Below are 21,626 nucleotides of genomic sequence, written 5' to 3'. Positions count from 1 at the left end.
CAGTGATTTTGCTCAATTTAACATGTTGCTGTTTATTGATTTTTTTCTCAGGTGATATAAAGTAAATGTGTCTGCAATGGATGCTGACTGAACAGCAACACACATTCCTGTTCACAAGGTGAGTTAGTAGCTGACCTGGGGGGCAAATGAGGGAACTGAGTATTTCATATCTGGTGATACTGGCACAGGAAGAATTATAGGGAATCTTAAGAAGTTTTCTCTTATCCTGAATTCCATATAACATGTTGAAATACCATTCCCCTTTTTATTACTTCTGCAATATCATTAACTATCACAACGGACAATGGAACCGTTATGTTAATGCACTTAAAGTGTCTTATTCTTTTGTGTCATTCTCTAACTTCATTGGAGATCAAAATGTCTTAACAGTTACATACTGAATCTATCTCCAAGACACTGAAAGGCCCCTTGATCATTTATTTTCTTTCAGAAGTCCTCTTTTCTCCATATGGCAAAAAAAAAAAAAAAAAAAAAAAAAAAAGGAGAGAGAAAAACTTCATGCTTCCACTGATTTTTCATGTTACAGCCATTCCTGCCTAAAGCACTGCTACACAAGCATATTTTCCCTTACTTCCTTTCCTCACTTATCACCAGGTCCCACTATTGCCATGCTCCCAGTCAGCTATTATAACTACTAAGGAAAGCAAACCATAAATACACTCTTTTGTTTGACTAACACAGATTGGCCATTGGAAACAGTTATTTCTTCAGACAAAAACATCAAAAAGAAATGCAACAGCGTCATAAAGGAGTTCACAGAGAATTGATTTGAAAATACACTTTAATCATTATAAGTTTAATTGTGTCCTCCATTAGAAAGCCAAACTGAATACAAAACATAGACATCCTTAATTCAGTTTTTTGCTTCAGAATCAATGGTAGTAAAATACTTCAGGAGTATTTATCTGAATTACAGAGAAAACAAGGATACATTCTTTAGGCGTTTATCTTTCCCATAACCAACCTAAGTAGGGCTGATCTATCTGTGAAGGATGTAACATGTCCCTAACTAACAGAACATTTGAGCGTATAACATTACCATTACATTTAGGGTAGTACTGCTGGCAGTAGACTGAAGCTTTAAGTGTACCTCTTAATGAAGCTCTCACATATAATTTTGGACATAGTGGAATCAAAAGCCATATTTTTACGTCATTATTTTTGTATCTCAAATGTAGTTTCTCACACCTTCTCTGTAACAAATTGGTTTCCTATTTCTAAGGCATGTTAGAAACATAGTTTTGAAAAGGCCAAAATGATTGTTAATAAAAAATAAAAAAAAAGTAATAGCAAGGTAGAAAATAGAGATTAACAAAATACAGCTTCCAGGTATTCATTTCAAGCACGATCCATTTGCCGTTAAACAGTCATTTTAACTGTCACCTCCTATTTGCTAGCTTCAGCAACTGACTTCAATGTAAAACATAATAAAAGCACTGTGCCTTGTGCTGTGTCTTTGACACCTAGTGATTTTACAGGATTGACCTGCCCTCCAAACCCAGCCTTGGCAGCAGGCCCATTAAACAATGTGTGTTTTTTAGCAGCAGGTGGCATGTCAGTTAAAAGCCCAGCACAGTCCATCAGAATGATGCACCAACCTGAGCCGTAATTATACAGTAAGTACCTGGATCCAGCCTCTGTGGGAGAGTCATCAAGACTGGAAAAGTCTCAGAGACATTAAAATTAAATAAATAAATCTTCAGTTTTAATGTTCAAGGCTCACCTACAGGGAAATGTGGAATAATAAAATCTTGCAGTTAACAGATTTTTCATATGTGTTGCCATGGGTACAAACACAAAGAAAGCCAAGTTCTATCAGAATAAGGATGGGAAATGATCAATCAAAAAAAAGGGCAGGAAAATAAAAAAAATAACCAATAAAACAAAGCTGCCAACAACACAGTCTTGAACCACATCAATCTTTTTGAGAGTTGGAGGACCTGAGTAGGCACACGGATTCCAGATTGCATGTGGGAGGGTAGAGAGAACAGTTACCCCAGATATGTCCCCTATTGCTCTGGGCTTGAGGCGCTACAACCTTCCCTTTTCCTTTGGAGGCACCAGAGGTGCAGAGCAAATGTAATCTTAAAATAATATTTTCCCCAAAGTATTCCCTTGTACTATCCAGAACAATTAATCATTGTTCATGTAAATGAAGAAAGAAAAAAAAAAGCAAGGTAATGCATCTTGGGTCGTGAAAACTGAAATTTTACAGCTGTCACTTTTAGTGACACATCTTTCACACTGTGTATAAAGGGGCAAGTTTGTAACAGAAGATATACCCCATTCATGTTCCATCATCAGTGGTGAAGTTTCAGAAATGACTAATAGCTCTCCCAAAGCACCTGTTGTGCCTTTAGGTGTGGTATGACAATGGGTTCGTAACCAGAGAACTGGGTAATGGCATGTATAGCCTGCTGAAATTAGCTTTCAAGTAGCAACAGCTGGAAAGTGTTTGCAATTATGAGTAATGGCGGCAGCTGGGGCTGTGAGAGGCTCCTGTCAGCCTCAAAAAATTGCTTAAATATGACTACAGGGAATAGTCATAAAGTAATTGTAAATAATAGTGAGACTGTGGAGACTTTGCATCTCCATAATAATTCCAATGATGTAGAAGTCCTCTATGTATATGTGGCACTTCATCTATAAAAAAACAGACTGATGGTATAATCATCTTTCTGAGTGTGTGATACAGCCCACATGCGGCATTCTCTGCCCATAATCTGAGCTTTCATCCTGAAGTTTGTCCATCCCAGTACTGATGACTTCTTGTTGCCAAATACATCTAAATATGCCACAGTTCATTCGCTATTGTTGCGTACTGTGGAATTTCTGCATGCAAAAATACCTGTTTGCCTAAAATGCAGTGCAACAAAAGCTTTCTTTTTGCCTTGTAAATTGACCTGATGCATCTGTTTTTTACTCAATTCATGCTCGAGGTTTTTGTTAAGACTGCAAAACCTCTCTCCTTTGGACGTCATTTGGATTCATTAAAGGCAGCAAGAGCTGCTGAAGCCTCTGAGTGTTTCACAGTAGGCATCTCTGAATTTTTCTTATATAGCTGCATACCATTCACTGCAGTGCAGTGAAGCTGCAGTTTCCAGAGCCCAATCCTGCCATTAAACATTCATTGGAAAGATTTATAGCCCCTTTGTACCACAAGTATCTTTGTTTTAATTCAGTACCGAAGACTCAAGGTTAACAAAAAAGCCCTTGCTGCTCAAGTAAAACACTGCAATACTCTTTAAAAGAATGCTATAGGAAGAGCACAGAAATTATTAATAGCATTTGCAGATTAAGCTGCTTTGAGGGTTCTTTCCTTGATGTTTACAACTCTATTCCAGCAAAACATTGATGTCTTCATTTTGTTTCGTAAGCAGAATTAATTTAAATTTTTAACCTTCTCAAAGCAAAAATTTTCCCTCAGTCTCGTCTTCATTCCAAGTCAAGTACTTATTATTGCCATTATAGCCCTCAGAGGGAAAAATCTTTCCAGTGTCTGCCTTTCTGTTCTGATTCCTCCCTGAGTCCCCATCCCTGTGAAGGTCGCTAAAAACAAGAACTTCCGTTCTTTTGTAGCAGATAAGTGCTATCTGCCTGACAGTTCCTTCTTCAAGTAGCAGACATGTTGCCTCTGATTTTTCGGTATCTTAGTGAGCCACTTTTTCTCTGAGATATGCTTTGTCTTAATAATTGCCCTATTTTTTTAATCAGAAATACAGTGCATTATTATTCTCACTGAGCTACTGAAAGAAAATAGTTTGAGGGAACACACTAATTAAAAATCTATTAAATATGAATAAGCCCCAGTTACCTTCTCTCTTACGCAAATAGTGCTATAATACTGCTGCAAGATCAGGATTTGAAGCCACTGCTATGGATACTGACTATTTTAGAACTATGTTATCAACAAAAAGGAATGCTGGAGGTCAAACTTACCCCGTTTTGGCAAAGTTAGTCCAGTACGTCATAACTACTGCACTGAGCATGACATCATTCTTGGAAAAGTTGCAGTTGAACAGTTCTGTGGGGCCAATCATAGGAATCCCAAACACATAAGGGACTTCATCACCATGAGCTGAATCAGCCCAGCTGGGTTTCATTTCACTTTGGCAATGGTGATAAAATGCATAGAAATATGTTGGAGATCCGTACTGAGCATGCAGGTCAGCAGTAGCAACAGCCGGAGCAACCCACTGGTGGTCTGTAAAAAGAGCGACCAGGGTCTTCCGTCTTGTTTCGGGGTTTTCTTTGTCTGCCCAGTCAGTGTACATGAATTTAATGGTCTCTCGCAGTGTATCTTTCCCTTCTGGATAACCGTATAAATTGTCCACAAAATTGGAGACAGAAAAGTCAAAATCATTGGGTGAAACACCATCTTCATTGTCTACAATGCCATCCACAAATTTTAAACCTTCCCCTTGATTCACACCCAGCATTATATCATAGTTAAGGAATTCCCCTTGCTCCATGAGTATCTGAGGGTCATCTGGAATCACGTCTCCATCTATCACAGGCCCAAAGGCAATGTGGTACGTGGCTGGAGTGATGGTCTGTTGAATGAGTTCTTTGTAATTCTTATTCCGAAGACATTCAACCAAATCAGTGGTATCCAGCATGTCGCAGCCCACTTTATCTGCCAATATCCGAGTGTACTTGGCAGGCTGGTAGTTCACTGCCCAGCTGGACAGGGCTGTTCCACTCTGTATGATTGCCTTTTGGAACAAACCTGCAGGTGCAAATTGTTTAAATGCAAATCCAATTATATATTAGGGAAAAAAAAAAAAAAAAAAAGCAGCAGCTTTCACTAAGCAAAGAAAGCTTTGATTATACAATAACTAAAGGATGTATATACCTAAATTTCAAGTCAATTTCCATATATTCTACTCACTGCTCACTTTTTATAGTATCTCTAATAGGCTACTAATTAAAATCTTTCTTGTTCATGATGCTCACGCACATAAAGCATGAAGATTTCGGGTTACTGTTTCAAGAACAAAACTCATGCTTGTACCGCAGTTTTCTTGCATATTTAATGGAAGTCCCCTGGCTTTAGCACAGTGGTAGTCCTATAAAAATTTCTTTAAAGGACTGGTAGCTACAAGCAATCATATTCTCTTCGCCATGTAAATGGTTCTCATAAATGCGCTCTTCAGTAGTTTAAAGGTCAAATGAAAATTACACACTCTCATTTCCTTCAAAGAAGCCATGCATCATATAATTTGAAAAAAATGTGCTCTGCTAAAATCAATTTAATAGGCTTGAGTCTTCTACTCTGACATCATTTTTCCTTTACCATCTTAATATTATTTTGTGTGTGTGTTATCACCGCCTATACATTGAATTAAAATATATTTCCATTTTTTTGGAAGACAGTAAGATGAGATTCAGTAGTCCTTTCTGGTTGTTTTATATGTGCTAATATAAAAAGAGATGAAAGACCTAGTCTGAAGAGCTTCTTTGTGTCAGCAGAGCATTGAAAAGCAACTGGAATTTACTGGTGAATCTGCCCCATCTGTTTTTTCCTGGTAAGATCACTAAAATGGCGTATTTTATACTTCAACTAAAATTCCTGGCCCTCTTCTGTACATGCTTTCTACTGTCAAGCTCTTGAAATGTCAAAGGCAGCAAGAGCTACAAAAAACATTTAAAGACCTTGAAGCATTTATGGGAAAAACCGACTGTGGTCAGTATACCTTTGTGAAGATTACTTACTGCACATGCTACAAAATTTCACTGATGTGATTAGTTAAGTTTTTCATGGTTCCATCTCCTTGATTTTGGCATGACTTACTTACTCAACAGGTATTCACTGCACTCTATTTGTTTCAACAGACGAAATTGTCAGGCATGATTATATTTATTTCCAAATAGGATGTGTTTTCCAGCAGCCCTGCTACAATTGCTTGCTAGGGCTTAGCCTTCTGCCATAGATTTCCATCTGTTTTAATTAGATAGAAGTAACATGGACTTATAAATACAATAGATATTTTGATCTTGTCTTCTTTCATAAATTCTTTGTAGATTTGGTCTTATCACTAGGAATATATATGGTTCAGTAGTGGTGCTGTACATTCTTGTTTTGTTTTTTTTTTTGGGGGGGGCTGAGGTGTTGAAGGTAGAAATCCCACAGCTCAACTTTTACCAAAATATTAAGAACTCTGTGTGGGATCCCACAGTACTTGTGGGGAGTTAAATAAATACATTTTTAGTAGGGTTAAGTTATGTTATTATTAAGTAAGGAAAGCATCTAAATACATGTTTGAAGTGCAGACAAGTGTGTGTAAAAAATGAAAAAGGTCACTGCCCTTTTCTGTTTTAATTAGGGCAAATTCTTTGATAGAAGAGCCAGTGAAGATTGTTGATAGAGCTAGAAAAAGTATATTGCCCATGGCATTTGTTGCACGAAATTTCTGCTATAATAACATTTAGTTTTTCATATAAAAATATTTATGTTGACTAATACAAATCCAGAATACTAGCTAGTAGGTATTTTACAAAAATTACAGACTTCATGTAATTCTAATTCAGTCTATGATGTGATATGGTCACTTTTGTTACACTATAATGCTTAAAAAAAAGAAATGCTTTGCTCGGAAATTGTTACCTTCTGAATAGTGAGAGAGCGTCAGGAGACTGACACAGGAAGCTCCTGCCCCAGATCCAAAAATAGTAACTCTTTTTGGGTCTCCTCCGAAAGATCCAATATTTTCTTCTATCCAACGTAAAGCTTGGATTTGGTCAAGCAATCCATAATTGCCTTTTGCAGCTTGGTCCCCAGTACTTAAAAAACCTGTAAGGCAAAAAAAGATAATTTTAGTTCACCAGATACAGAGTTAGCTACAGGGTATCCACATATTCACAACACATCTTCTCATCTTTTCATCTTCTGGGCTTTTTTTTTTTTTTTTCTTTCTTTTTTTTAAAGGTCACAGTCTTAGTTAAATGTCTCCAGTGCAGGCAGTGGAACTCATTCTGTATGCTGTTTGGTTTTGCTTTGTTTTTCCCTACTGAAGAGGTCACATTTGTGAAAAATCATTATTTCCTTTTTGAAATAATTCTATCAATGTAACGATGCACACGGAAGATTTTAAACATATGATAACTGTATGTGAGTAAGGTACAAAGACTTAGGAAATCATTTTTGTGCAAAGAAGAAGTGAGATACTCAGTCTTCCACTGAGAACAAGGCTTTCTAACACATTAATTTAAATGCTCCTTACCATACACCAAAACTGTCCTGAACTACATAGCTCTTTAAATTATTGTACTTGTCATATAGATAGACATACTCAGAAATAGAAAAAGAAGGATGAAGAAAATAGTAAAAGGAACAGGAAAAAGGTCTAGGAAAAAATTACACTCCAATTTCACAGAGGATATTTATTAGGAAGATAGCAGGTAAATCCTTGGCAATTCAGTCTTTGGTTGGGAGATTTTATCTGAACAAATCAGGTTTTGTGTCTTTCCTTGGAAATTACGGAGAAAGCTGCACTGCTGTTTTTTGTTCCTGTACTGTGGTTATCAGATTTTAGAAACAAAGCATGACACGTTTGCTGCTTGTCTTGCAACTGAGAACAAAATGACCGAAAGACTAGGACTGAGATTAATTTTGTTTTTCTGAAACCAGCTAAGGTGAAACATTGCAGTTATCCACGCTGCCTATCATTCACAGTTAAGACCTTGTGCTACATCCAAATTACCACATCGAGCGATGTATTCACACTCCTCTTTTTAACTCCCTTTTCCTGGCAGACAACTGGAAGTCAGAGGTCTATAAGAAATACCTTACAGCATAGGGAAGTTTTCAGATGAACATTACTGATTTAGTGACACCTGACAGCTGCTTATCAAGACAAAATAAGGAAATCACTTGGCTGATGTTTCCAAGCTAATTTTCAGTTCAGACAAATTTGCCAGAAGAGGGCCCCAGAACTCAGGAGCTATGTAGTCCTGGAGCAGTTTGAGATGAGGCAGTCTGTAATCTTGAGCCAGCTTGGCCTGCTGTGACAAGACCTTCATGCTCCTAGGAAGGACTGCAAGGGAATCCTGAGGTCCCTAGGGGAAAAAAGGTCTTGCAGAACATTTCACCTGCTTTGGCAAAGTGGAACAGATCACTTTGCACTGGCTGTAGTTATTCTTTCGGTGATAGGAAGAACAAAAATTCACAAGATGGAAGGGATCCACAATGTGGAGGAAGTGGAAGAGAAGGAAAGGAAAGAGAAAAGAAGAAGAAATTAGATGTGTCAGACCTTGACATATGTATTTCCGTAATGTTTTCTGTGATAAAATTCCTACAGTGAGGTGCAAAATCCAACCTCAAGGTTTAAAAGCAAGATCACACTCCAAATATGTAATGATATATGGTCTATGTTATAGCAGCATAAAGTTCTGCATGCAAAGTTGGGCATATGCCATGGTTTAACGTGGCAGGCAGCTAGAACAACCACACAGCCATGGGGGATGGGGGAGAGAATTGAAAATGGAAAAGAAAAAAAAAACTTGTGGGTTGAGATAAAGACAATTTAATAGAATAAAAAAGGAAGAAGAAGATGATGATAATAATAATAATAGTATTAATGAATATACAAAAAAAGTGATGAAAAGTGAAAAAGTGGTGGTAATTTCTCACCACTCAAAGTCAATGGTCTGCAAGACCTCAAGCTCCTCCACTTCCCAGCCACGGCTCCCCCCCCCCCCGCCCAGTTATATACAGAACATGATGTCGTACGGTACGGAATACCCCTTTGGACAGTTTATGTCAGTTGCCCTGGCAGTGTCCCCTCCCAGCTTCCTGGGTGCCCCCCACCTTCTTGGTGGCAGGGCAGTATGAGAAGCTGAGAAGTCCTTGACTGCTTGGCAACAACTATAACATCAGTGTGTTATCAACATTTTTCTCACCCTAAATCCAAACCCCAGCACTACACCAGCTGCCAGGAAGAAAATTCCCTCTATCCCTGCCGAAACCAGGACAGCATGACTGAATGGAGTGTATTACCTTGCACCCAAAAGAATCTTCTTCATATTTAATCAGTAATTATTAATAGGTATATAATGTCAGCAAGTGTCTGATGAGTCCCTGTATTTTTCATAAAACAGTTGCTTCAATTGCAGTAATACAAATCATATCCTTATTGCTAAATAGCATTTGATACAGCTTTCTCATTAAAAAGTCTCTAATAATGGCAAGCACAGTAGTTAGACTAGAAGTACCATCTTCTTTTTTCTCTTCTATACCAATGAGGAAAAACCAAACAAACTATTAATCCATAATTGCCTCAGTTTTTTTAACAGATGTGTTTTTCTCTTTTTCACATGCCTGTATTATATTTTTAGGACTGTCAAAGAAAGAATAACCCACTTGCTGTCTTTGTTGCTGCAGCTCACTGCAATGTTCTATAATATTCTATAATTAAGCCTTTATTCAATCAGAACTATGACCTCCCTGGGAGAAAGTGACTGTTGTAACCTTTAAAGCAGCATGGCAATTAATATTCAGAGCCTAAACACATTTTAGCTCTTCTAGCAGCATCAAGCTAAAGCTGGTTGATCTTTGTGATTTTGAATTCTTTCCAAATGTACTAAAAGGTGACTGAGTAAAACTGCAGTCAATGAATATCTGATGTTAGACAAATGAAGATTTTTTGCTTCCACAGTTCTCTGATGATTCTCATTAATTGCAAGAACAAATTTTCGTAATTTAAAAACTAATCATCATGGCAAAGTGTCAGCCCCACATGACACAAACTGAATTCATAAATCTGTCTTTTCTTGATGAGGAACTATTTTCTTTCATGCTTTGAATACCACATCAATGCTTTGAATATCAGATCAAAATATTTGTTCAAAGCCATTTCAAGAAATTCAGGTTAAGGAGTAACTCTTTGTCCAGAAATACACAACACTAAGCGATTTATTTTTTTTTTCTGCGACTACTGCGAAGATTTCAGAACAGTGTCATTCTAAAATCCTGAACAAACAGGAATGCAGGTTTTCTTCTGAGATGGGGATTTATACTCTATGCCTTTTATATATATGTTTTTAAGTGCACTTAATAATGGTTTCCATTTTACAGAAGGATATTCTATGATCTGAAAATCCATAGGTTGAGGTTTAGATAGAACCTTGAAGCTCTTACTAGCCTAATGTAACAGAGAAAGGAATGGCAATAGTTGAATATCGAAAACAAAGGTGTCTTCCCCCCCCCCCCCCCCCCCCCCCCATCATGACACAGAAAGGCATTAACAGTAATTTTCACTACTTGACTTCACAAATCTGTGTTCCCTTAAATAATGATTTGGAAGGGTGACCACATGGCTCTTCCACAGCAAAATGTCACGGACAGCAACAGCTGAAAAAAGAGGAATGTGAGTGCATCCCATCTGTGTTGAGGGAAATAACCCAAATTGTCTTAGGGGACATTTGCTTCAAACTTGTTAAGCCAGAGGTAAAGATGACCACCAGCTGGACTGAGTAGTAACCAGGGACTTAGAGTCTCCTGAAGCAAAGGTCAGCTTGAAAATAAGGGCAAAAGCAGCATGGCAGTTTGTAAAAGTAGAGAGAGGGAGGTGGGAGGAGGGCAGCAGCTGGACATGGTTTGACGTTACGAGAAGTGGTCACCAACATCACAAACTCCCTCCAGCCTGGACAGAGCTGCCCATGTGGACTGATACACCAAGGACCCCCTTGGTGTGTGTGTGGGGCCTAGTGGAGTGTTTTTTTCCCTGTGTGGGTCAGAGGGTGGTCAGGAGTGGCAGCAGCTCACCTGATGCTGGAGCAGCCATATGTTCCACATGGAGAATGTGGGAACTTCTGTTCCTCTCCCAGGGGGCTGCTGGTGACCCACACAGCCTGGGGGGGGCCCTTGGTGCACACCTAGCTCTGTGCATTGATGTGTGTGATTAGAACTTTTTGGGATTATTTATAGAAGGATGTTTAGAAATTTGCAATTGTTTACTAACCTTGCTTAAGCGTCTAGTATTGTAGTTTATCTTTTGTATTGCTGATACTGATCCTGAAAGTAGAGCTCACCGACTGCTGGTTAGTTATATGTCATTAATAAATTAATAAATTGCTTTGAAACTGGTTTGATTTAAATCACATGAATTGAGCAGCTTTTTCTTATTCTTTAAAAATAAATAAAAATGCATAATTTTATAAAAGGAAACAAAGTATTCTGGTTTTGTTTTGCTGTATTACTTGTAATTAATCTCGCATCTCATTTTTTCTACATTCTTTCATATAAAGTAATGCTTCTTTAAATCCAGGTTTCTGAAATAACAGTTATTTACTTTTCTCTGATTCTATTAAGGGAAGCATTCTAGATGAATGCTTTTGTTTTAACCTACTAGATTAGGCACAGTCAAGGAGGAAGAAGACTAGAAATGGAAATTACAGGGAAATTTCCATTTCCACAGCCTTTAAAAATGAATGGACTCATAAGGTACATGCTGTCACTTGCACTGTTTTGATAATGCAGTGAAGACACAAAGCTACACATAGAGCTCCTTTACGTCTCACTTTCACAAGGAGAAATCCCTAGGCCTATCATTATAGTTGGTTTTCTCACCATGCTACAGAAATATTACTCAGAGACTAAAAAAATCACAACAAACCAATGGTGATATTTCCCCTTTACTACCAAAAATTTATGACCAACAGTGATAAATAGCAGGGGCTAGTATCTATAAAATCCACCCAGATGGTTTACTTCAGCTCCAACCTTGCCTCGTGGCTGGAGGCCATCCCTATGTAAGCGTGCTGTGCAGACCTGCAAGGGGGAACCTAGAACAGAATAGCTGAACCTCATGTCCACACTGCACACATTTCATGTACTGGTTTTCACTAGGGCCTAACTCTTGGCCAGTCCCATAGGCTGAATGAATGACCACCGGTGGACATCGTGCATAAGGGGGAGCACATCTTCCAGCTGAGGTTCACCTGGAAGTCTCCAGGCTGTACTTTACAGAACCTCTCTGCAATGCAAAACAAGGTGGTGACAATACTGAGGTTTTCTGTGGAAATGCACTCTTGATCTGAATTAAAATACTGGTGTGGACATGCTCAGGATCAAAATTATATTTTTCCAACCACAGAACTTCAATTTGCAAGGACCAAGCTCAGGTGCAGCCGCATTTCAGCTGTGGACCCTGTCCAGATATGTCAATAATTAAGTAGGCTGCTTAACAACTATAAAGCATTTCACTTATACTAAATATGATATTGGAATATAATCCATTCTAATACTTACACAAAAGTATTTTTAACCAAAAGTTATATGGTGATTTATAGGCATTGAATAGATAGTTTGAAAGTATGTCAAGAAGCAACATCAATCATAACTGACATCTTTGTGTCACGTAGAGCTCCAGATCAGAGAAGATATGGAAGGACGTATGGATCACTGTTAACTTTAGCCACCTAAAATCTCTGTCTCTAATCTACTGTTTTTGGTACTAACCTGACAACTACTATGGAGATACAGAATAAACCCTCCAAAAGTGGCTTCAGCTTTTTAGACATCTATCTTTGGATTGGTTGAATTCTCACCAAAGTAATTTTCTTTCTCTGTAGAAAACAGACAAATGTAGATTACCAGCTTAGACCTCACAAGCTTAGCTGAAATCAGCCCCTACCTAGAGAATAAAGCCATCTCTAATACTCACAGCTCCTGTTGCTCAGGACAGACAGACTGCCCAAAGGGCAGACTCTGCTCTGTCTGCTGTTTAGGTGAAAATACTGAAAGACTCCCCTGGACTTAACCAGTAAAAAGTGAAGAGGAATTTGTTTCCATTTGAGGATGTGTTCCATTGCTCTTTTTTTCTTTGAAGTAGAATTCTATGATTCTATGATAAGTAGTTGTGCAGAAAAAGGGAGGTTTTACCTTTCAGAAATTACTAACCTAGCCATTGGCCTGAATACTAAATACACTTTAAAAAGAACAGAAAAAATAATTAAAATACATTCACTTAGTAAAAAATAAAGACAAAGGAAAAAAACCCAAACGACCATAAAGTTAAATACAGTAAATTATGACCTCAGAACTATCACTTCAGCCTTAGAAATAAACACAATCACCAAGATAATTGCAATCTTGTAGCAATTTATATTTATTTTATTCCTGTGTATTGATGTCATGATTTAACTGACAACTGATTTCCCATTATTTAAAAATTATTCAAAAAATAAAACACCGTGACAACTTTTCTTTGCCATTTCCCACACAGTCATACCTAGTATTGCATCACTGCAGGAAAAGCCTGTTCTTTATCTTCATATTTTGGCCCCTGGGCCTAATCCATATCAAATCAATTTCATGGCTGGCTAAATTTCAACTGTGAGTGTTCCTCCATTATTTTATGTGCTTTCCTTCTTCCTTCCATTCTTCCTTTCTCCCTTCCTTCCTTCCTTCCTTCCTTCCTTCCTTCCTTCCTTCCTTCCTTCCTTCCTTCCTTCCTTTAAATATGAGCTGTTGTATGCTCATTTAATTCTAATCTTAAAATTTTCCATTTGATATGCATAGTCAAATGGGTACAAACATTATTCTCTGACGTGCATGCCAGGGTGTAATAGATCATAAGTTATTAGAAACTTAAGAGGAATTAGGATGTCTGCAAATGCAAAAGATTTGCCTGCTGTGGTTTTTTTTGCAGTTGGGGTACTTCAGTAACTTTTTGCAATAGCAACAAACAAATAAATAAATATTTCCTTTTGTCAAGGAAGAATATTTTGCACTACTCTAATAACTCTTCGGACAGGTTGGTTTTGTTTTTTTTTTTTTAATAAATTTATACTGCAGTAGATAGTATAAAATCTCCCAGTGGAAACAAACAAGGTTGATTTGGTGTGCGAAAGCCAATATTTTCTTAATGGTGAAAAATATTATCAAAATTTACAAATACAATTTGGTAGTGGTAAATTGCACTGACTTTAAGATTTAAATAAAACCATAAAGCAGACAGTTAACTAGTTATATTTGAAGGAGGTTTTTTTATCCTTTTAAGGAGGTAAAAAACAAATAATGAAAGATTAAACCTCATTCTATTGTATATTTTAGTAGCTACTACAATCAATTTTAAAAGTGCATCTTGAAACAAGGTACAAACTTCACTGCAAATGAAGTTGTTTTGCTTCCTCTTCCACCCTTCACAGGTTTTCTTAAAAACAAAATGTTTAATTAATTTCTGAGACATAGCCCTTATATAAAAACTAATGGCAAATGTGTCAGGACAAAATTCTCACAAATAAGATTGATTTGTACTGTATCTGAATGGAAATATGACATAAGCAATATAAATAAGATACAAGAGACTGTGCTTCAAACCATAATCATGTATTTTTTGTTTTCATTTGTGAAATGCCAGAGTAGGGCCTTTTTCAGTCAAAGAGCAAATGGCAAGCATATAGGAGATTCTTTATATTTTCTAATGGCTTTTGTCTGTACACATCGCATTTACCACTGTAAAAGTGTTCCTGCTGAACTCAAATGTTAAAGTGTTCAAATGTGAAGTGAAATCCATTGGGGATTACTGAGTACATAAAGACCGCAGTTGGTTCGGGAAGTCTCTGAGATATAAATAGTTGGAGGATAGAGGAGTATTAGAGGGAATTATCATATAAGTTTGTCCTACGCTTACCCTTCCCTAACCATTCCCAAACAGCCCCAACAGTGTTTGGAGACAGGATGCTTGGCTAGATGATGTTTTGGTTGGAATCAATATAACTGTATATTCCTTTTCGTTTTCACTCTATGTGTAACTTTAACAGTACCGTTTAAGCTTTACTGCAGAGATGGTGGGATGCAAGATGGAGTGATGGTATCCTTGGCACACATTTAGCAGGATGAAAAACATTGCTGAATTTTTCCTGCAGGATGAATGGCCCATACAAAGCTGATCAAGCATCACTGCTGCACAGAATCACTCTGTGCAGAGTCTGAGACAGTTATCTAGTGACTAAGACAAGTGGGAGGACTGTGGAACGGCCATGTATGGGTCTGTGCAGAAATAATGTTAAACAGATACTTCATCATGAATACAAAACATTAATGCTTTTCCTTCAGCTGCAAAATACTTTGAAATTTGTGGGTGCTACTGTCAAAGCAATTTTTTTTAATATTCAGCAACTCAAGCAGTAGTATGGCCTTACCATACCCCACTCCAGATAAGACTCATTTATATTTTAACTCAAGAAAGTGTAAGTGAAGAATGCAGTGAAGACAATTAAGCTTACAGTTTTTCTACAAGTTAATAGATTATGTTAAAATATGAAGGATAGTGATGTGTTTAATTCAATTTTCTGACTCAGGATTAAGCAAGAAAACAGTCTCATTGATTCTACCTTGATGGATTTTTTCAAATTATTTCTGTTGTGAAGACAAAACCTAAATCTGCTTGTTTAGAAAGAACATCTTGTTACCACATGCAGTACAAAAGAATAGGTCAGAGAGAGTGTGAAGTAAGAATATTATTATTTGTTTCTATATTGCTTCAGTACTGAAATCAGAAGTGTGTTCTTTACAATTCAGGAGAATATCTAGTCCTAAATACAGAAAAGCCTTTTGAAAATATCCTGGATAGGATATGTTTATATGAACACTTAGGGGGAAAAGAATGAGAAAGGACAATAGGATGCATTTTAACAAGATTTAAAACCTATTTTTATACACATTTCTGAACACTGAAAAGCTTCTTAGAGAGCATAAATTTATCAGAGCACTACGGACGTCAACAAGTTGCCTTCAGTTAAGCCATTATGATATTTCTACAATGAAATAGTTTTAATGAACCCAATTGAAATTTGTACATGACAACGGCTTTTAAATTTGCTTTGTTCATTGTAAAATGCTCTGAAACTATTGTGCAATGAGGTTAGGCCAATGAATGTTATCTAAAGCCTTAGAGACTGAAGACATTCTCAACACTCAATTCTATCATCATTATTCATGATGAGTAGCATATTACTCTATATGAAGTGTCACTGAAGCTTTTTCCAGTTGTTATGAATGTAGATTTTTTTTAAAAATAGTAAATTAAGATGACAGTAACAAACATTGCAGAAGATATTCATTGATCTATTGTCTTCTTACTTACTATTTATCCTAATATTCACAAGTTAAACCTGCCATTACACAAACTACAATCAATGAAATAGCAGGTCCAATAAAAAGATTGTTGTTGAATGCATTATAAATAGTCTGATTAAAACCAAACCAAACCAAGCTAAAATCAATCAATTGCTCTAAGAATGTCATTGTCGGGGGTGGGGTGGGGGGGGGGAAGAAAATGAAAAAAAAGTTGTATATGTTGGAGAAGAGACTGATAGATACCTGGTGTACTCAATCAGCCTATGCTTTGAAAATATTCTCTAATCACTGATCTAGATGGTCAAATCCAAAGGCATTTCCAAATCCAAAACAACAGAAATGTTTTATGAGTACAGAAAAACAATTGAATAAGCCACTACTATTCTGTGGTGTGTTGACTCTGGCCAGCAGCCCAGCATTCACAAAGCTGCTCATGCAGTCACCCCTCACTAGAAATACATGAGGAGAAAATGTGAAGAACACACACAGGAAAAATTATGGGTTGAGATAAAGACAGTGTAATAGGTGAAACAAAGAGAAAGAAACAACTGAAGGAAAGGACATCACTTGCCACCTTCCACAAGCAGACCAATGCCTAGCCAGTCTCTGAACAACAGCTACTTGGAAGCCAAATCCACCCCGCTTTTTCCTCTGATGTTATGTCCTCTGAGCATGATGTTATATGACATGGGATATCCCCATTTGGCCAATTTGGCCAATTTGGGTCAGCTCTTCTGACTCTTGCTCACTCTCCCAGCCTCTTGCCCAACTCCAGCCTACTGGCTCTGGAGTGGAGTGGGAAAAATAAAAAGCCTTGGCCCTGTGCAAGCACTGTTCAGCAACAGTCAAAACATTGGTGTGTTATCAACACTGTTTTAGCCGTAAAACCAAACCCCAGCACCATATGGGCTGTTCTGAATAAACTGAACTCCATCCCAGCCAAACTCAGTACATTACTCCACAGTTGTGGCACAGATCTCCACTTGTAAAGCGTCTAGTCTCTTTTCAGAAGGACCTCTATAATCAAGAAGAGGTGTGCTGTAGGTCTATGAAAGCTGGAAATATTTTTTTATTATTATAAAATATGCATGAAACCTACATGAAAATAAGTCTAAATTAATATACTTTTGATTTTTTTCAACTAAATGATCAATATTATGATGAAGAGACAACATCTTTAGCTGGTCATCAATAACAGAGAAAATCTAACAGGAAGTTACATATTTTAAAGACAAGCAAAGACACTAGGTTTACCCCTATAAATGACAGGAAAATTAGCCCCTATAACCTGCATAAATGGCAACCAGCTGTAAAGACAGCAAAGGGATTCTTACCTTTATTGGCTTCAAAAGATTGGAGTATTTCCTATAAAAGTGTTATAGGAGATTAGGTGTGATTTTTTCTTGCTAGGAAAAACACCAAGTGACCAAGCAGACAATATTATTGCATTAATATACTGCTGTCAATAAACAAATGCTTACAACTTGCTATGAAAATGAGAAACAAGAGCTTACAATGTTAAGAACTTCATTAGGTTATTTTTTGTTTAGTATTTAAAACAAAGTTACCCAAGAGTTTTTGTTGGGTTTGTGTAATGCTACTTTTAAGAGAAATAAAAGTCACTGTAGACCCGTAAGTTTCCATTGAACTGTAAAGAAGCTCACCAAAACTTAAATTTCTCTACCGGTCAATAGGATATTAGTCTAATGGTACTATTACCTCGGAAAAAAGGCAGTTCTTCTCTTATGCCAATATTCAGTTCAGCATTCAACCAAATTAAGTCACCCCAAGTGGCCCTCCAGTGAACCCTGCTGGCAGTTTAGGAAGTAGTCACCAGCATTGACATCGGAGCTCAAGTTTTATTTTCTTATGTCATAGCCACCTCTTCTATAAGAATACTGCTCTTTGCTGTCTTATGTAAGAACTGGATGGCAACTAGCAGCACCAAAACTAATCACTTTGTCTTGAGTGAATGAAATTATTAGAAAATGAAGTTTTGCATAGAATTAGCATACATATTAGATAAGAGTCATTAGCAGGCCAATCGAGCCCCTTATTCCCATTGTCTTTTCACTCAAGTTGCTTAACCTGAAACATTAATTAGATACATGCCCACTACATCCAATGGACAGACCCTTGGGATTTTATGTTTCAGTAAATAAACTAACTAACTAAAATAACACTGTTATGTTATCTAATAAACATAGCAACTTTGATTCTGTGAATTCAGTGCAGCCAAGGCAGATGCATATCAGAAAGCAGAGAAGTAACTCATATTGAAAAACTAATATAGTACGCAAGACACATCATAAAAGAAAAAAAAAATTATTAGTTTGAATGGACTACTTGCAGAGGAAATCATTTTTAAATCCTACAAGTAGGACAATGCAAGGAAGAGAATGGAGCATCTATTAAAAAAATGTGTTCCTAGCAGGTAGCCTGACATCATTACTCTATTATAAAAAGCTATGTGATTTCAAATAGCAGACTTCTTATGAGGACTGATACTTGGAAGAGGATGATGGTTAAAAAGTGATCATTAGCAACAGTCTCACGTGTTCTGCTCCATGAATAACTGTCTTACCCTCTTAGCACTATTCTCAGTTGCAAGAAGCAGACATAATGTTACCTCATTGGATTCTGTTGCTTCCTGTTCTCAGGCATAAACTACATTCCCCTAAACTGGCAGACAGCACATAACATTTAAACAGCCTAAACTATAAAACTGAAAATTAACTATGTTTTTTTTCTCTCTTTTTTTTTTTTTAGCTAGAAATATTGAAAGACGGCAAAATAGAATACTAGCTTCAGAATTAAAAGCCTATTAAAATTAAAGTTATCCTTTTTTAATGGCAATGGAAATAACAATGTAACTAAGTAGATGAAAAAACCAAACTCCTCATTTTCCAACTAGATTTTTTTTTTCCATGTTTTCTTTCAGAGTTTAGGGTTTTAAGGGAGAATAACTGCATTACCATGTATAACAACAGCAAATATATACACTTAAAGAGAAAGTTCTCTTTAACTGTAAACTGGAAAGACATTGATCACAAACAGAGCACTACATTATATGTCTGCAAATTTCAGTTCAGTTATTTGTGGCTGCTGCTGCTTCTTTTCTTATGCTTACAGCAGAAGAGCACGCTTACAGGCACAGAACTGGAATACAACAGCCGTACCTGGCCCAATGCAGCAGCTAGCATTCACTCAGCTGCATTTGAAAGTCAGAAGCTACTGCATCAATGCCAGTTAATCTATGATGAAAAAAGCATCCAAGTTAACCCTTCTTCTTTCAGGAGAGAGATTTTGTGTTGGTAATATTTGGCTGGCTTGAAGCTCGGACACTCATCAGTGCTCTGTGTGCAGAAGCCATCAACTGGTTATAAATCAATTCTAGACATTGCCTTCAAAAACATACTTTGAACACCAGTGAAGCAAAATGCTCGTTGTCGATAAACACAGAAAACAAGCACATATGGTACTGAGACAAAAGCTAAATTGACCCTGCACAAATAAAGCACTTGCACTATTTCTCTACCTTCCATTGTGATTTTAGTTTCAAAAAAAATTCTACTAGTAAGTGAAACAAAATTCATAAACATTTATTTTGCATCATAAATAATGTTATGTTTAGGTTCACATAAGAGTTGAGCTTTTCATGATGTGGACTGCGGTAGATTTTTAAATCATCAGACCACGAGTACTTACGTTTAAGTTATATAGTGAACTGTTAAAAATGAGCAGAAATGTTGCATTATTTTAATCTTAACAAATGGTTGTTCTGAGAAGCTAATTACATTCTGACTTCTTTATTGAAAAAAAGGTGAGAATTACAGAATCACAGAATCACAGAAGGGTAGGGGTTGGAAGGGACCTCTGGAGATCATCTAGTCCAACCCCCCTGCTAAAGCAGGATCACCTACGGCAGGTTGCACAGGATCACATCCAGGTGGGTTTTGAATATCTCCAGAGAAGGAGACTCCACAGCCTCTCTGGGCAGCCTGTTCCAGGGCTCGGTCACCCTCACAGTGAAGTTTTCCTCATATTGAACTTGTGTTCCAGTTTGTGCCCGTTGCCCCTTGTCCTGTCACTGGGCACCACTGAGAAGAATTTGTCCCCTTCCTCTTGACACCCTCCTTTTAGATATTTATAAGCATTGATCAGATCCCCTCTCAGTCTTCTCTTCTCCAGGCTAAACAGCCCCAGCTCTCTCAGCCTTTCCTCATACGAGAGATGCTCCAGTCCCCTCATCATCCTTGTAGCCCTCCGCTGGGCACTCTCCAGTAGTTCCCTGTCTGTCTTGAACTGGGGAGCCCAGAACTGGACACAGAACTCCAGATGTGGCCTCACCAGGGCAGAGTAGAGGGGCAGGAGAACCTCCCTTGACCTGCTGGCCACACTCTTCTTAATGCACCCCAGGATACCATTGGTCTTCTTGGCCACGAGGGCACATGGCTGGCTCATGCTTAACTTGTTGTCCACCAGGACTCCCAGGTCCTTCTTTGCAGTGCTGCTTCGCAGCAGGTCAGCCCCTAGCTTGTACTGGTGCCTGGGGTTACTTCTCCGTACATGCAGGACCCTACACTTGCCCTTATTAAACTTCATTAGGTTCCTCTCTGCCCAAGTCTCTAGCTTGTCCAGATCTCACTGAATGGCAGCGCAGCCTTCTGGTGTGTCGGCCACTCCTCTCAGCTTAGTATCATCAGCAAATTTGCTGAGGGTACACTCTGTCCCCTCGTCCAGGTTATGGATTGAATGGAACCGGACCCAGAATTGACCCTTGGGGCATACCTATAGCTAGAGGGCTCCAACTAGACTCTGCGCCACTTATCACAACCCTCTGGGCTCTGCCATTCAGCCAGTTCTCAACCCACGCCACTGTCCACTCCTCCAATCCATGCTTCCTAAGCTTGCTAACAAGGATGTTACGGGAGATGGTGTCAAAACTCTTGCTGAAGTCAAGGTCGACAACATCCACTGCTCTGCCTTCATCCACCCAGCTGCTCATGACATCATAGGAGGACATCAAATTGGTCAGGCATGATTTCCCTTTGGTGAATCCATGTTGACCACACTCGATACACAACTTCTCCTCCACATGCTTATTGATGACCTCCAGAATAAGCTGTTTCATCATCCTTCCAGGGATGGAGGTGAGGCTGACTGACCTGTAGTTTCCCAGGTCCTCCTTCTTGCCCTTTTTGAAGACCAAGGTGACATTGGCTTTCCTCCAGTCCTCAGACACCTCTACTGTTCTCCATGATGATTGAGAGTGGCCTAGCAATAACATCTGCCACCTCCCTGAGCACTCATGAGTGCATCCGCTCGGGACCCATAGATTTGTGAATATCAAGTTTGCCTAGACGTTCTCTAACCCTATCCTACTCAACTCAGGGAAGGTCTTCCTGTCGCAAAACTTTGTCTCTTATGTCCAGGGTTTGAGTTTCCTGAGGGCCAGCCTTAGCAATAAAGACTGAAGCAAAGGCGGCATTCAGTAACTACGCCTTCTCTGTATCTTCCG

At 38.1% G+C, this 21,626-nt stretch overlaps 1 protein-coding gene across 4 annotated transcripts in view; it reads right to left on the bottom strand.

Annotated features, from left to right (window-relative positions):
* NLGN4X (neuroligin 4 X-linked) overlaps positions 1 to 21,626 on the bottom strand; it is a 188,564-nt gene that overhangs the window by 10,249 nt on the left and 156,689 nt on the right. For all 4 annotated transcript variants that reach the window (XM_075736316.1, XM_075736334.1, XM_075736324.1 and 1 more), the window contains 2 exons: positions 6,629 to 6,814; positions 3,961 to 4,750 (listed from right to left, as the gene is read on the bottom strand). In XM_075736316.1, the coding sequence (XP_075592431.1) occupies positions 3,961 to 4,750; positions 6,629 to 6,814 (976 nt within the window). The remainder of the gene's footprint in view (positions 1 to 3,960; positions 4,751 to 6,628; positions 6,815 to 21,626) is intronic.

This window comes from Balearica regulorum, chromosome 1 (genome assembly GCF_011004875.1).
Source record: "Balearica regulorum gibbericeps isolate bBalReg1 chromosome 1, bBalReg1.pri, whole genome shotgun sequence".
In the NCBI taxonomy this organism is placed as follows: Eukaryota; Metazoa; Chordata; class Aves; order Gruiformes; family Gruidae; genus Balearica; species Balearica regulorum.
The sequence above is the reverse complement of the archived record's forward strand: the minus strand, read 5'-3'. Positions and strand labels throughout refer to the sequence as shown.